The 15,857-nt window shown below is 47.2% G+C and overlaps 1 protein-coding gene across 4 annotated transcripts in view; it reads right to left on the minus strand.

The window, feature by feature from the left end:
* Positions 1–15,857, minus strand: part of LOC101118590 (steroid sulfatase) — a 225,823-nt gene that overhangs the window by 146,402 nt on the left and 63,564 nt on the right. For all 4 annotated transcript variants that reach the window (XM_060407555.1, XM_060407552.1, XM_060407553.1 and 1 more), the window contains exons 3-6: positions 11,027–11,167; positions 9,144–9,265; positions 8,887–9,009; positions 4,223–4,646 (exon numbers count right to left, since the gene is read on the minus strand). In XM_060407555.1, the coding sequence (XP_060263538.1) occupies positions 4,223–4,646; positions 8,887–9,009; positions 9,144–9,265; positions 11,027–11,163 (806 nt within the window). In that variant the 5' untranslated portion in view covers positions 11,164–11,167. The remainder of the gene's footprint in view (positions 1–4,222; positions 4,647–8,886; positions 9,010–9,143; positions 9,266–11,026; positions 11,168–15,857) is intronic.

Genomic DNA, 15,857 nt, shown 5'->3' on the forward strand with positions numbered 1-15,857 from the left:
CCCTGGGTCAGGAAGCGGCCCTGGAGAAGCAAACGGCTAACCCACTCCAGCACTCCTCAGTACTTCTGTTACTGACTAGCCCTGAATCTACATCTCATAAAGGCGGTTGCTGTCGTTCAGTCATGTCCTGTCCTTTGCGACCCCAGGGAATGCAGCCCACCACACTCCTCTGTCCATGGGATTCTCCAGGCAAGACTACTGGAGTGGGCTCCCATTTCCTTCTCCAGGGGATCTTCCCGACCCAGGGATTGAACCCAGGTCTCCCACATTGCAGGCAGATTCTTTACCATTGAGCCAACACAGAAGCCCCATAACGGTGTTAAGAGCTGCATTTGTCAGGATACTCTGGTCAAAGAGATAACACATTTATGTGCCTTCAGATCCTTGAGAAAACTTTTTATAAATGTGGCAGCATCACCACTCATTACGGTTCTCTGGTCCCATATTAAAGGGATTCTGTCAAGATCCTTAAGTACAACAATTCAGCAAATCTGATATCTTCTCTAATAGAACTATGTCACCCAAAAAATAGTTTTACCTAGATGCTTCTTTTTTAATGCAATGATAACTTTTATTGGGATATATCTTTACTAGACTTATTATGGTCATCGTTTCGTGATGTATTTAAGTGGCAAATCACCATGTTTTATACCTGAAATTTAGCATAATATTGTCCATCAACTATATTTCAAAATTAACTTTAAAAGTTTTTAATGAGGACAGCTCAGAGAGAAAAAATAAAAACAACAACAACAAAAAAAAAAATGAGTAAGCAGCTAACTTAGATGCTTTTTAAATCTTTCCGTCTTCAGATAATGCACGTGAGAAGTGCCTTAAGAAGGGCGCTCTGGCACACACACGGTAGTATTTTAACTAATACTGACCACTTATATATTGCTCCAACATGGGCAACAGGCATTTCCTGGGCTGCCCAAAAAGTTCATTTGGGTTTTTCGTTAAGATGTCACTTCACAGTCCATGGGATTCTCCAGGCCAGAATACTGGAGTGGGTAGCCTCTCCCTTCTCCAGCGGATCTTCCTGACCCAGGAATCGAACTGGGGTCTCCTGCATTGCAGGCAGATTCTTTACCAACTGAACTCTCAGGGAAGCCTAAGATGTCACAAAAAACTCCAAGTGAACTTTTTGGCCAACCTGATGCACTGGAATCACCCCTTTGAAGACAAAACCCTTTAAAAATAACTCAGTAACCACAACCACCAACTATAATATTGCTAGAATATCCTAAAAATCTAGTTCTGAAAGAAAATTGCAGAAACCTGAGTAAAATCAAGATAAACCGGTTGGACAGCCAAGTATTAGAGAAACGCAAATTCAGTCTGCAATGAGGTCCTAGCTGACACCAGTCAGAACAGCCAGCATCCGAAAGTCTACAAATAGGGACTTGCCTGGTGGTCTAGTGGTTAAGACTCTGCGCTTCCCATGCAGGAGGCCTGGGTTCGATCCTCGGTCGGGAAATTTACATCCCACATGTCGTGCGGCATGGCAAAAAATTAAACAGACAACAAAAAGCCTACAAATAATAAATGCAGGAGAGGGTATGCAGAAAGACAACCCTCCTACACTGCTGGTGGCAATGTGAATTTGTGCAGCCACTATGGAGAACAATATGGAAATTCCTTAACTTAAAAATAAAACTATCACATGATCCAGAAATCCCACTCCTGGGCATGGTTTTCTGGACAAACCCATCACTAGAAAAGATATATACACCTTAATCTTTATGACAGTGCTATTCTGAAAAGCCAAGATATGGAAACGATGTAAAGGTCCACCAGCAGAGGAACTGGTAAAGAAAATGGAATATTACTGAGCCATGAAAAAGACGGAGATAATGCCATTAGTAGCAACATGGATGGAGCTAGAGATGGTCACGCATAGTGAAGTTAGGTCACACAGAGAAAGGCAAATACCATATGATATCACTTGTGAAATCTAAAAAAAAAAACAGTGCAATCGAACTTATTTACAGAACAGAAATAGCCTGATGGACATAGAAAACAAATGTATGACTGGTTACCAAAGGGGACAGTGGAGGGGGTAAAAATTAGGAGTTTGGGATTAACAGATACACACACTACTATATATGAAATAGATAATCAACAAGGACCTGCTGCCCACAGCACAGGTAATTATATTTAATTATAATAAACCTATAACGGAAAAGGATCTGGAAAGTATTATCTATCTGTACGTTATAGACAAAACCGAATCACTTTGCTGTACCCCTGAAACTAACATAACATTGTAAATCAACGCTGCTTCCATTTAAAAATAAATAAAAATTAAAAAAAAAAAAATAAATAAAAACTAATAAAAATTTAAAAGTTTAAAAAGATAAACTGTCTGAGATTCAATACCCTCGGGCTAATCAAATGTTTTTGGATCCCCTCTCAAGATCATACGCTGAGGAATCCATTAAAATTCCTTCTAATCGTAGGAATATTCACATATCATATAGTTTCAATCTTCTGTGTCAAAATACCGCCTGCTGCAAAAGACGGCCTCGCCCTGGAAGTTAAGTGTCACTCCTGAACCCTGCCATTTAAAAGGGGCAGTATATTATTCATCTCCCCCCGGCAGGTTTCTGAGAGATTTCTGGTGAGTGGAGACGGACATAAGAAGGTTTCGCTGTTTCAGCAAGCTTTTTGAGCATGAGTCTGTTGTATTTTGGCTGAAATGTGTAGGTCTGACATCCACAGAGTACCATTCTACTTCAGAACAGCCTTTCTCTTATTTATAAAACAGTGAGGTTAACCCAGGAAGTTAACCTTAATAGTGTAAGGTTATACTTACACTACTATTCCTTACTTAAAAGTGTAAGGTTATACTTAGTGTAAGGTTACACTTATTAAGGGTAACTTAATAGTGTGAGGTTAACTCCTTCCCAGGAGATAATAGCTTTGTCAGCCACGCAGATTGGCACTCCTTGCTGAGTCACGATGTCAATTTAGTGTCACAACTGGATTATTTTTTGAGAAAATGAAAACGGAATCAGGTAGAAAGCATCAGAAGCAATCCCTGTGAGAAGAAGTAATTCCTTTTGGGAAAGGTTTCAGCTAAACATCTGGGTGTGACCTCTTATTGGATGATGGTGTAAAGTGCACGCCTTCCAAAGTTCAAAAGCTTTTGGTGCCTTCTAGAAAAACGTAGCCAGGGAGTCGCAAAGAGTTGGATACGTGTGTTAGTCACCCAGTCGTGTCCAACTCTTTGCGACCTGGTGGACTGTAGCCCGCCAGGCTCCTCTGTCCATGGGATTCTCCAGGCACGAATACTGGAGTGGATGGCCATGCCCTCCTCCAGGGGAATCTTCCCTCAAAGAGTTGGACACAACTGAGCAACTAACACTTCCACTTTCTTTTTCAGGCAGCTTAACAAGAGGAGAAACCTGTAGAGGGCCTTCCCTGGAGGTCAGTGGTTAATAACTTGGTTGAAGTTACTTAGTACACACACACGCACGCACGCACACACACACACACACGAGCACTGTGAACACATCCCAGGTGGCTCAGTGGTAAAGAATCCACCCACCAACACAAGAGATCCAGGTTAGACCCCTGGGTCGGGAAGATCCCCCCGGAGAAGGAAACGGCAACCCACTCCAGTATTCTTGTGTGGAGAATCCCATGGACAGAGGAGCCTGGTGGGCTACAGTCCACGTCATGGCAAAGAGTCAAACACGACTGAGCATACACACACACTAATTTGCACAGGATGGGGGTGGGTGGGGGACCTGGCAAAGCGACTCTGGGAGGAGCAAGCCCATAGCATTGCAATTCCCAAGACCCGCCTAGGTCAGTTCAGTTCAGTTGCTCAGTCACGGCCGACTCTTTGCAACCCCATGGACTGCAGCACGCCAGGCCTCCCTGTCCATCACCAGCTCCCCAGAATTTACTGAAACTCATGTCTATGGAGTCGGTGATGCCATCCGACCATCTCATCCTCTGTCGTCCCCTTCTCCTCCCGCCTTCTATCTTGCCCAGCATCAGGGTCTCTTCCCCTTGCTCCCAACACACACCTCTGCAAAGCACGCCATCTCATTTTCCACGTGCATCCTTTGGAGACATCCCCCCCAAGCACAGGAGTTTGCAAACGTGGCTTGCCGGGCAGTGCGGTCCCTCCTCCCCTCTACCTCCGCCCAGACCCCGGAGATGGCACCGTCCATGCGTTGCAGGCACCGTCGGGCCGGGAGAGGTGACCCACCGACGTAAGAAGCGGGCGGCGTCCGCCGTGAGCCTCTGCGTGAGGTTGTCGTAGGACATGGGCTGCTGCGTGACGTCACGGTTCCGCATCAGGAAGCAGTTGAGCGGCCGGAAATAGTGCAGGAAGCCGAGCAGGAGGCCGAGGAGTAGGGCGGCCAGGAGGAAGAGGAAGAGGAAGACGCAGGGGGGCGCCTGGCAGAGCCGCAGCCACTTGAGCATGGCCAGGGTCAGCAGGGCCACGGCGATGAGCTGCAGGGGCACGAACACCAGCAGCCGGAAGGCCCGGGTGAACACGCTGCCCTCGCCTGGCTTGCAGTCCCGCAGGTTGGTCAGGGGCAGCCCGTGGAAGTAGTCGAAGCCGTGGCTGGTCGGGTGGTGACAGAAGTCGCCGCGGTCGTGGCAGCTGATACCCAGGTGCCACTTGCCTGAGGGCGCAGACCACAGGGGCGGTGAGTTTAGAGCCAGCGGAACCCACCCTCCCCGCCCCCCATGCCCAGCTCAGCTTTGCACACCTGTGGGCTGACACCCTGTAGGGCCTCTCTGTTCGATCATCATTTATTCAATCCCGTTCAGCTCCTTTTCCCTAAACGGTCTAGGGTAGGAACTACTCATGCCACCAGAAAACAAGAGGCGATTTGGGGACTGGAAGATCCAGGGGATCTTCCCAACCCAGGGATGGAACCTGGGTCTCTTAAATCTCCTGCACTAGCAGGCAGATTACCACTGAGCTACTAAGGAAGCCCCAGTATTATACTTCATAGGCAGGAAAAAAAAAACTACAGAAGAAAACGCCAATGTTTTTCTGGGACAGGTGTTTTTTATTTTTTATTTTTTTTAATATTCTCTTTTTTTTCTTTCTTTTTTTTTCTTTTTTCTTTGACATGTAGTCCCTAAGTCATGTCCAGCTCTTTGCAACCCCAGGGACTGTAGCCCGCCAGGCTCCTCTGTCCATGGGATTCTCCAGGCAACAATACCAGAGTGGGTTGCTGTGCCCTCTTCCAGGGGATCTTCCTGACCCAGGGATCGAGCCCACATCTCTTATGTCTCCTGCACTGGCAGGTGGGTTCTTTACCACTAGGGACACCTGGGAAGCCTGTTTTGGACATGGACGACTTTCAAAGTCTTTATTGATTACAACACTGCTTCGCATCTGCTGGATCATGGAAAAGGGAAGAGAGTTCCAGAAAACATCTATTTCTGCTTTACTGACTATGCCAAAGCCTTTGACTCTGTGGATCACAATCAACTGTGGAAAATTCTGAAAGAGATGGGAATACCAGACCACCTGACCTGCCTCTTGAGAAATCTGTATGCAGGCCAGGAAGCAACAGTTAGAACTGGACATGGAACAACAGACTGGTTCCAAATAGGAAAAGGAGTATGTCAAGGCTGTATGTTGTCACCCTGCTTATTTAACTTATATGCAGAGTACATCATGAGAAACGCTGGGCTGGAAGGAGCACAAGCTGGAATCAAGATTGCCGGGAGAAATATCAATAACCTCAGATATGCAGATGACACCACCCTTATGGCAGAAAGTGAAGAGGAACTAAAAAGCCTCTTGATGAAAGTGAAAGAGGAGAGTGAAACAGTTGGCTTAAAGCTCAACATTCAGAAAACAAAGATCATGGCATCTGGTCCCATCACTTCTTGGGATGGGGAAACAGTGGAAACAGTGTCAGACTTTATTTTTGGGGGCTCCCAAATCACTGCAGATGGTGACTGCAGCCATGAAATTAAAAGATGCTTACTCCTTGGAAGGAAAGTTATGACCAACCTAGATAGCATGTTGAAATGCAGAGATATTACTTTGCCAACAAAGGCCCATCTAGTCAAGGCTATAGTTTTTCCAGTGGTCATGTATGGATGTGAGAATTGGACTGTGAAGAAAGCTGAACACCAAAGAACTGATGCTTTTGAACTGTGGTGTTGGAGAAGACTCTTGAGAGTCCCTTGGACTGCAAGGAGATCCAACCAGTCCATCCTAAAGGAGATCAGTCCTGGGTGTTCATCGAAAGGACTGATGCTGAGGCTGAAACTCCAATACTTTGGCCACCTGATGCAAAGAGCTGACTCATTGGAAAAGATCTTGATGCTGGGAGGGATTGGGGGCAGGAGGAGAAGGGGACGACAGAGGATGAGATGGCTGGATGGCATCACTGACTCCATGGACTTGAGTCTGAGTGAATTCCGGGAGTTGGTGATGGACAGGAAGGCCTGGCGTGCTGCGATTCATAGGGTCGCAAAGAGTCGGACATGACTGAGCAACTGAACTGAACTGAACTGAAACATTTCTTATAAAATGTGAAGTGCATCAGTGAATTAGTGAGCACGTCACACAAGAGAAAAAGTGATGGTGGCTTTATGACAAGATGTGGGAAGGAAGAGAAGGGTTGTTTTGCTCTCATGAGATTTTCCATGATTTGTCTGATGACCTACATAGACCCAAGCTCATCAAAGGAAAGGGGAGAAGGATTCATTTCCTATCAAGAGAATAAAATCAATGGGAATGTCGAATGAGAAACATTCAGATGCAATTTTATTACTGCCGTGTAAGATGAAAATCTTTATCAATAGTATGGTGTGGGTGTGGGTGTGGGTGTGTGGTGGTGTTTGCTGTGTGTGTGCACAACTATGCATTTTTCTGTTATCTACCGTATATTTCAACTTTCTGCCTCTGCGTCTCATCCATCCAACATCCAACATCCACTCATTCACCATCCACCATTCATTCATGCATCCAGTCACTCCCCCACTGACCCCCTCACCCCTTCAGCCAGCCAATCAGTATCCACTATTCATCCACCCACCCATCTATGGATTCACTGTTCATCCATCCATCCAATATCCATCATCCACCTACCATCCATCCATCATCCATCCATCTACCATCCATCCAACCAGCACCCACCATCCATCTACCATCCACCCATCATCCATTATCTATCCATCCATCCATCAATCCAGTATCCACTATCCATCTACCATCCATCCATCATCCATCCATTATCCATCTACCATGTACCATCCATCCATCCATCCAGTATCCACCGTCTGTCTACCATCTACCATCCATCCATCATCCATCCACCTACCATCCATCCATCCATCCATCCATCCAATATCCACCATCCACCTTCCATCTGCCATCCATCCATAATCCATCTACCATCCATGCATCCATCCAGTATCCACCATCCGCCTTCCATTTACCATCCATCCATCATCCATCCACCCACCATCCATCCAGTATCCACCATCCACCTACCATCTACCATCCGTCCATCATCCATCCACCATCCATCCCTCCACTATCCATCCATCAGCATCCACCATTCATCCATTTATCTAGTATCCATCATCCACCTACAATCCATCCATTATATATCCATCCATCCATCCACCCTGCATCCATCCATCCAGTATCCACCATCCACCTACCATCTACCATCCATCCATCACCCATCCATCCATTCATCCATCCATCCATCCACTATCCATCCATCATCCATCTCCCTTCTCCCATACAGCATCCATTCATCCACCATCCATCCATCCATCCAGTATCCACCATCCATCTACCATCCACCCATCATCCATCCACCATCCATCATCCATCCCTCCACTATCCATCCGTCAGCATCCACCATTCATCCATTTATCTAGTATCCATCATCCACCTACAATCCATCCATTATATATCCATCCATCCATCCACCCTGCATCCATCCATCCAGTATCCACCATCCACCTACCATCTACCATCCATCCATCACCCATCCATCCATCACCCATCCATTCATCCACCATCCATCCATCAGCATCTACCATTCATCCAGTAGCCATCCTCTGTGTATCATCCATCCATCATCCATCCACCCACCATCCATCCAGTATCCACCATCCACCTACCATCTACCATCCATCCATCATCCATCTCCCTTCTCCCATACAGCATCCATTCATCCACCATCCATCCATCCATCCAGTATCCACCATCCATCTACCATCCACCCATCATCCATCCACCATCCATCATCCATCCCTCCACTATCCATCCGTCAGCATCCACCATTCATCCATTTATCTAGTATCCATCATCCACCTACAATCCATCCATTATGTATCCATCTATCCACCATCCACCCAGCATCCACCCATCTATCCAGTAACCACCATCTACCTACCATCCATCCACCATTCACCCATCCATCCAGTATCCACCATCCACCTACCATCCACCAGCATCCATCCATCCATCCATCCATCCAGCATCCACAGTTCATCCATCAGACACTCACCCATTATCCATCTCATCTACTGAGCTACCTCTCCCAGTCCCTATCACCTGACTCAGCTATCTCTCCATCTATCCATTTGTCCATCTGTCAGTCCATCTGTGTGTCTATCCTTATCTACCTATCACCGATCCATCCATCCATCGACACACATACACAGAGATACATAAATAAGGAGCACATCCACATTCAAACAGTGCATACAGATGCCTGCTCTTTTGATTTGGAGTTGAAATTGTTTCTTCCCTGTCTACAGCTGTGCAAATTCTATCAGCCGTGTCACCCTAAAGATGGCTGTGGTCACGCCCTCCCCACTCTCCCAGCCACCCCGCCCAGATCCTCAGTCCCCACACCCAGCCGCCCATACCTATCAGAGCCGTGGAATAGCCTTGATCCTTCAGAAGCTTGGCGAACGTAATCTCGCTGGGGGGCAGTCCTCCAGAAGAGGCCGAGAAGAGGAAGACTCCCACTTGGGACTGAGATGCTACTCCTGAGCAATGAGAAATCTACCATGAAGACGGGGAGGACCATGAAGACGGGGAGGACCATTAGGACTGGGAAGAGGATGAGTACCGCGGAGCAGGAGCCGGCAGGGGTGGGCGGGGGCGGGGGCAGGGGCGTTACCTGAGCGGACAGGGTACCGGCCGGTCATGAAGGCTGCCCTGCTGGGCGTGCAGAGGGGCGACGCTGCCAGGTGCTGTGTGAGCTTCGCGCCCCCTCTGGCCAGGCGGTCGATATTGGGAGTCCTGGAACAGAGACTCGGTCATTCATCATGATCTTAAGAAAGCTTCTTTGGGGGCTTTGCACAGTGAGTCGCTTCTCAGTAACCCAGGGAAACAGAGCCGTGTGTCTTGGTGGGAAAGGGATGACAGAGGATGAGATGGTTGGATGGCATCACTGACTCGATGGGCATCAGTTTGAGCCAATTCTGGGATACAGTGATGGACAGGGAAGCCTGGCGTGCTGCGGTCTGTGGGGTCACAGAGAGTCGGACACGACTGAATAACTGAGCCACAACACATGGCGGGAAGAAGGGAAGGAAGGGGAACTGAAGCAGCCCCATGGCTCTGAGTAAGGATAAAACCACACTGAGGGCTCCACGATCAAGGTCAGCCCTCTCTGGGGGACCTCACTCGCCCAGGGCTCTGAGCTTCTGGTTTAGGAGGGAGACGACAAGTCCTGAGAATGGGCTGCTGGGACCAGGGGGATGGAGATGTTTCAAGGTCTCTCTCCTTCTCACCTGTCCCTGCCAGTTGCCTACGTATCCCCCCACCCCAGTCACCTCTGTGCCCCCAAACGGGAAAGCTCTGGGGGCAGCCTGACTCTCCTCTTCCCAACCACAGCCAAAGAGATGCTCTGAAGGAGTTCTCATCAGGCTCTGCCTGGTGGCTCAGACGGGAAAGAATCTGCCTGCAAGGCGGGAGACCTGGGTTCGATCCCTGGGTCGGGAAGATCCCCTGGAGGAGGAAATGGCAACCCACTCCAGTATTCTTGCCTGGGAAATCCCATGGACAAAGGAACCTGGTGGGTTACATCCATGGGGTAGTAAAGACTCCGACATGGTTGAAGTAACTTAGCACACAGCACACACGTGTGCATATATATATATATATATATATATATATATATGCTGCTGCTGCTAAGTCACTTCAGTCGTGTCTGACTCTGCAACCCCATAGACGGCAGCCCACCAGGCTCCCCCATCCCTGGGATTCTCCAGGCAAGAACGCTGGAGTGGGTTGCCATTTCCTTCTCCAATGCATGAAAGTGAAAAGTGAAAGGGAAGTCGCTCAGTCGTGTCCGACTCTTAGCGACCCCATGGACTGCAGCCCACCAGGCTCCTCCGTCCATGGGGTTTGCCAGGCAAGAGCACTGGAGTGGGGTGCCATTGCCTTCTCCAGTGTACATATGCATATATATGCATATATATATATACTAAAACATTATTGTAGATCAATTGTACTTCAATTAAAAGAAAAAGAATTGGATGCTAATATGGAGAACAAGATAGATTTAGGATATTATTATGAATTTATTATTATAAATTCTTACCTATGACTGTATAGCCCTTTTCATTCTTTTGATAATTAGCAGACGGTAAACTGTAAAGACTTGATTGCAATTTTAAAAATTAAGACTCCTTAGTGGGACCAGTTGCCTATTACATTAATAAACTTTAGGAATATCACATCTAATAGCATATCTAATATGAACTGTTGTTGTTCCGTCATTAAGTTGTGTCCGACTCTTCCGGACGGCAAGGGAATTCCCTACAAGGGTGAAGAAGACGAAGCTCCTGCTTTTCGTGATCTTGGAGCACCATGGTTTACATGGATTGAGGGCAGTCTTGGTTTTCACTGTCTACACATAGCCTTACACATGGCGTGCAGCTGGAGGGGAGGGTGGGCTTTGCACGTCTCCGCGTGGTCTGTGTTCCACGAACGCCCGCCGCCTGTCACGGGGCGGCCAGCCTGTGGAGGGGGCCCTGTGCTGACCCATCGCCGCACCTGAGAGTCTTGTTGCCGTAGCAACCGGGGTCCCCGATGCCAAAGTCGTCAGCCATCAGCAGGACGAAGTTGGGCTTTGACGCCACCCGGCTCTGGGCTTCGCAGAGGAACAGCAGCAGAAGCAGAAGGGTCATCATGTCTCTGCAAAGGGCGAGGGCAAGAGAGTCACGAAGGATGCTGGCGGGAGGGACCATTCTTCTCTGGGATCCTCCCTTCTCGCCCTCCCCCTGGAAGAAAGGGTACTGTCCACCCACCCACCCCGGATGGTACAGGATCCAAAGCAACTCAGACGTCATGTGCGTGCTAAGTCGCTTCAGTCGTGTCTGACTCTCTGTGACCCCAGGGACTGCAGCCCACAAGGCTCTTCTGTCCGTGGGATTCTGCAGGGAAGAATCCTGGAGAGGGTTACCATGCCCTCCTCCAGGGGATTTTCTCTGACACACGGACTGAACCCCAGTTTCTTACGTCTCCTGCGTTGGAGCCACCTGGGAAGCCTGAGACATCACCGTAGAAAGAACTGCATCCTCTCTGCCCTGTGTGTTTGTTTCTACAACAAACATTTCTTTCTCCCTGCACAGCGCTGACCTTTCCTTTCTACCTCAAACCAAAACACAGGCTCTGTCTGGAAAAATGAAAACACAGTCATCTCCTCTTGAAAAATGAAAACAATCATCTCTTTAAGGCAGGCTCTGTCAGCAGCTAAAAGTTCTCTACTCTGCACTAGAAAAGCAACAACAACAAAAAAAACAGGCGTTTCAGGATAATCCAGTTGTCGATGTCAACCCCTTTCTAAAATTAGCCGCGACTGTCACCTGTAGGTACAGCAGCTTTCAAAAGGGAAACCTGCAGGCGTGGGAGTGTAGCAAACCTTTCCAGGCTCAAGGAAGACAAGGTTCATTGCCTGGAGCAGCACTGGGTGCTCAGTTCAGTTCAGTTCATTCCAGTCGCTGAGTCGTGTCCGAGTATTTGCGACCCCATGAACTGCAGCACGCCAGGCCTGTCTGTCCATCACCAACTCCTGGAGTCCACCCAAACCCATGTCCATCACGTCGGGGATGCCATCCAACCATCTCGTCCTTTGTCGTCCCCTTCTGCGCCTGCCTTCAATCTTTCCCAGCAACAGGGTCTTTTCCAATCAGTCAGTTCTTTGCATCAGGTGGCCAAAGTATTGGAGTTTAAGCTTCAGCATCAGTCCTTTCAATGAACATCCAGGACTGATCTCCTTTAGGATGGACTGGTTGGATCTCCTTGCAGTCCAAGGGACTCTCAAGAGTCTTCTCAACACCACAGTTCCAAATCATCAATTCTTCTGCACTCAGCTTTCCTTATAGCCCAACTCTCACATCCACACATGATCACTGGAAAAACCTTAGCCTTGACTAGACGGACCTTTGTTGGCAGAGTAATGTCTCTGCTTTTGAATATGCTATCTAGGTTGGTCATAACTTTCCTTCCAAGGAGTAAGCGTCTTTTAATTTCATGGCTGCAGTCACCATCTGCAGTGATTATGGAGCCCAGAAAAATAAAGTCTGACACTGTTTCCACTGTTTCCCCATCTATTTTCCAGGAAATGATGGGACTGGATGCCATGATCTTAGTTTTCTGAATGTTGCGCTTTAACAATCAGAACTAAGGGTACTAAGACGTGGCAGCAAGCACAGAGGAAGGAGTGAATTAATCGCACCCCACAACAAAAGACCCCACACGCCACGGCTCAGACCCTGGCACCGTCAAATAAATACATATATATAAAAACATAGCTTTAAAGGAACTATGTCTCTAACTTCTGTATACATATCGGATAAAATATACAAGCGAGAGCTCGGAAGCAACTCTGCAAGCCTGTCCGCCTCACTTTGAGCATCTCTGACTCTATCTTGACGACTTGGTCACCTTAAAAACGAAGAATGTTCTGCCTAAATGCCCATCGAGAGATGAATGGATAAAGAAGTTGTGGTACATATATGCAGTGGAATACTACTCAGCCACGAAAAGGGACGCGTTTGAGTCAGTTCTCATGAGGTGGATGAACCTAGAGCCCGTTAGAGTGAAGTACGTCGGAAGGAGAAAGACAAACAGCATATATTAAGGCATATATAAGGAACGAGGAAGATGGTGTTGATGAACCTACAATGCAGATGCAGACACAGAGAACAGACTTGTGGACACAGTGAAGGGCAAGCAGAGGGTGGGAGGAACAGAGACAATGGCGCTGACACACAGACATCATCACACGGAAAACAGACAGCCGGGGGGATTTGCCGACTGATGCAGGGAGCTCTCTGACCACCTAGAGGGGCGGGGTGGGCTGGGAGGTTCAAAACGGAGGGGACGTGTGTATCCCTACAGTTGATTCATGTGGATGTACAGTAGAAACCAACACAATATTGTACAGCAATTATCCTCCAATTAAAACTAAATTAAGAAAAAAAAAAACGTCTGAAATTTTATCTTACTAGTCACTTTCAATCCCACTGCATGAAAACTATTATCATAATAACCAGAACTTATTTTTCACCCACAAACATGGAGTAGAACAGGTGTTCCTAAAGATGTTTCAAACTCTTAAAGGACTTAGTTGATAAAAGTACTTAAAATGAAATAAAAGTGCTCTAAAATATTAAGAGTATAGCACATTCATTTCTGAAAACAGGGAGGAGCAAACGCTCCTCCCTGAAAAAATAATTTTTCTGAACAACCTTCGTTTGGCAAAGAAGAAAAACAAAAAAATTTTTTGAGAACGTAGCTATTTCTAAAACAGAATTATTCTGCAGCAGAGAGATAAAAGAACATTTTCATAACTAGCGATGTAATTACATCAAATCTGTTCATTATAAGAAAATTAACACTGCTCTGACTTAATGGAAAACTTTACCACGGCAACCAACAAGTTTCAGATCTGTGCAGAAAAGGTTTACTGGAAACAAAGAAAAACCTACATTGCAAACCGTACTTTGTTTAGAAGCAATGCCATTTTGTTTAATTTGAGCCATGTATCATCAATGATATCTCATCAACTGTCATCTACACAGATGACCTCTTTTAAAGTCATGAAGAAATACTGTCTGACATTAGGGCAGGAAAAATCCCATCTGAATATGTGGTCTTCTTAAAGCTGTGGTTTTTCCAGTAGTCATGTATGGATGTGAGAATTGGACCATAAAGGAGGCTGATCGCCAAAGAATTGATGCTTTTGAGCTGTGGTGTTGGAGAAGACTCTTGAGAGTCCCTTGGGCTGAAAGGAGATCCAACCAGTCCATCCTAAGGGAAATCGGTCTTGAATATTCACTGGAAGGACTGATGGTGAAGCTGAAGCTCCAATACTTTGGCCACCTGATGAGAAGAGCTGACTCATTGGAAAAGACCCTGATGCTGGGAAAGATTGAGGGTGGGAGGAGAAGGGGACCACAGAGGATGAGATGGTTGGATGGCATCACCAACTCAATGGACATGTGTTTGAGCAAGCTCCGGGAGCTGGTGATGGACAGGGAAGCCTGGTGTGCTTCGGTCCATGGGGTCGCAAAGAGTCGGACAGGGCTGAGCAGCCTAAAAACAACAAATAGGTGGAATCTTAATTAAAAACAAAAATAAGATACAAATGGGCTTATTCGCTTAGATTTCTAACATTCAGTCTGAAGGATTGGGCCAACATTTATAGGCTGCTGCTGCTGCTAAGTCGCTTCAGTCGTGTCCAACACTGTGCAATCCCATAGATGGCAGCCCACCAGGCTCCCCCATCCCTGGGATTCTCCAGGCAAGAACACTGGAGTGGGTTGCCATTTCCTTCTCTTATAGGCTAGTTGGAGAGAATGAAAATGCTTGAGGAGAAAACAACATAATATGAACCATAAGCTTTGTAGCAGAAGAGAAAGGGAGGAATTTGGAAAAGGCTTGACATTCTTTTTTTTTTTTTTCCTGAGTTTTTTTTTTTTTTTTTTAATTTGGAGCACTTTTAAAGTCACGTGGGATAAATGCTCCTTGACCAGGAATCGAATCTGCACGGCTTGCAGTGGAAGGTGAAGTCTTAATCACTGGATCACCAGGAGACAGCCGGTGACATTCTTCTTTCCATCCTGATATTGTCCTCTGTGCTGGAAATACCAGAAGGCCTCTGGGGACCACCTAAAGGTTTCACCACAAGGGTGAGAGCCATGCAGCTCAGGCCATGTTTTGATATGAGAAAGAGGAACATCATTTGACCTATTAGCATCTGGGCTTCTCAGGTGGCTCATCGGTAAAGAACCCACCTGCCTATGCAGGAGACGTGGGAGACCCAGGTTCAATCCCTGGGTCGGGAAGATCCCCTGGAGAGGGCATGGTAACCCACTCCAGGATTCTTGCCTGGAGAATCCCAGTGGATGGAGGAGCCCCGGCGGGCTACAGGCCATGGGGCTGCAAAGAGTTGGACATGACTGAGCACGCCCAGGATTGGGGCCAAGCTTGATGGCTGTAACAACCAGAGTAGGTCACAAGCCAAAGATGGCATCCAAACAAGTAGGATGTGTGCTAAGTGCACGGCCAGCTGCCACTCCCAACCCCACACTCCAGCAAAGCCAGCGAACCCCTCCACATTGAAGCCATTTCAAACAAATGATCCTTAGCCCAGCCATCAGTCCAAGCAGGATGGGGGCGCCCCCCTCTCCAACCCTCGCACAATCACTGATGCTCTTTTCAAGATTATAAGCAAGTGCAGAGAACACTTACTATAAGCAGAATGCAAAGGCCTTTAAAAAAATGCTTTGTTAGTTAAGATAGTGGTACAGCTGAGAGGCATGGCCTAACCACAGTCAGGATATCCTCCCAGGTATAAAATCCAGCCAGAGAAAGTTGT

This window comes from Ovis aries, chromosome X (assembly GCF_016772045.2).
Source record: "Ovis aries strain OAR_USU_Benz2616 breed Rambouillet chromosome X, ARS-UI_Ramb_v3.0, whole genome shotgun sequence".
In the NCBI taxonomy this organism is placed as follows: domain Eukaryota; kingdom Metazoa; phylum Chordata; class Mammalia; order Artiodactyla; family Bovidae; genus Ovis; species Ovis aries.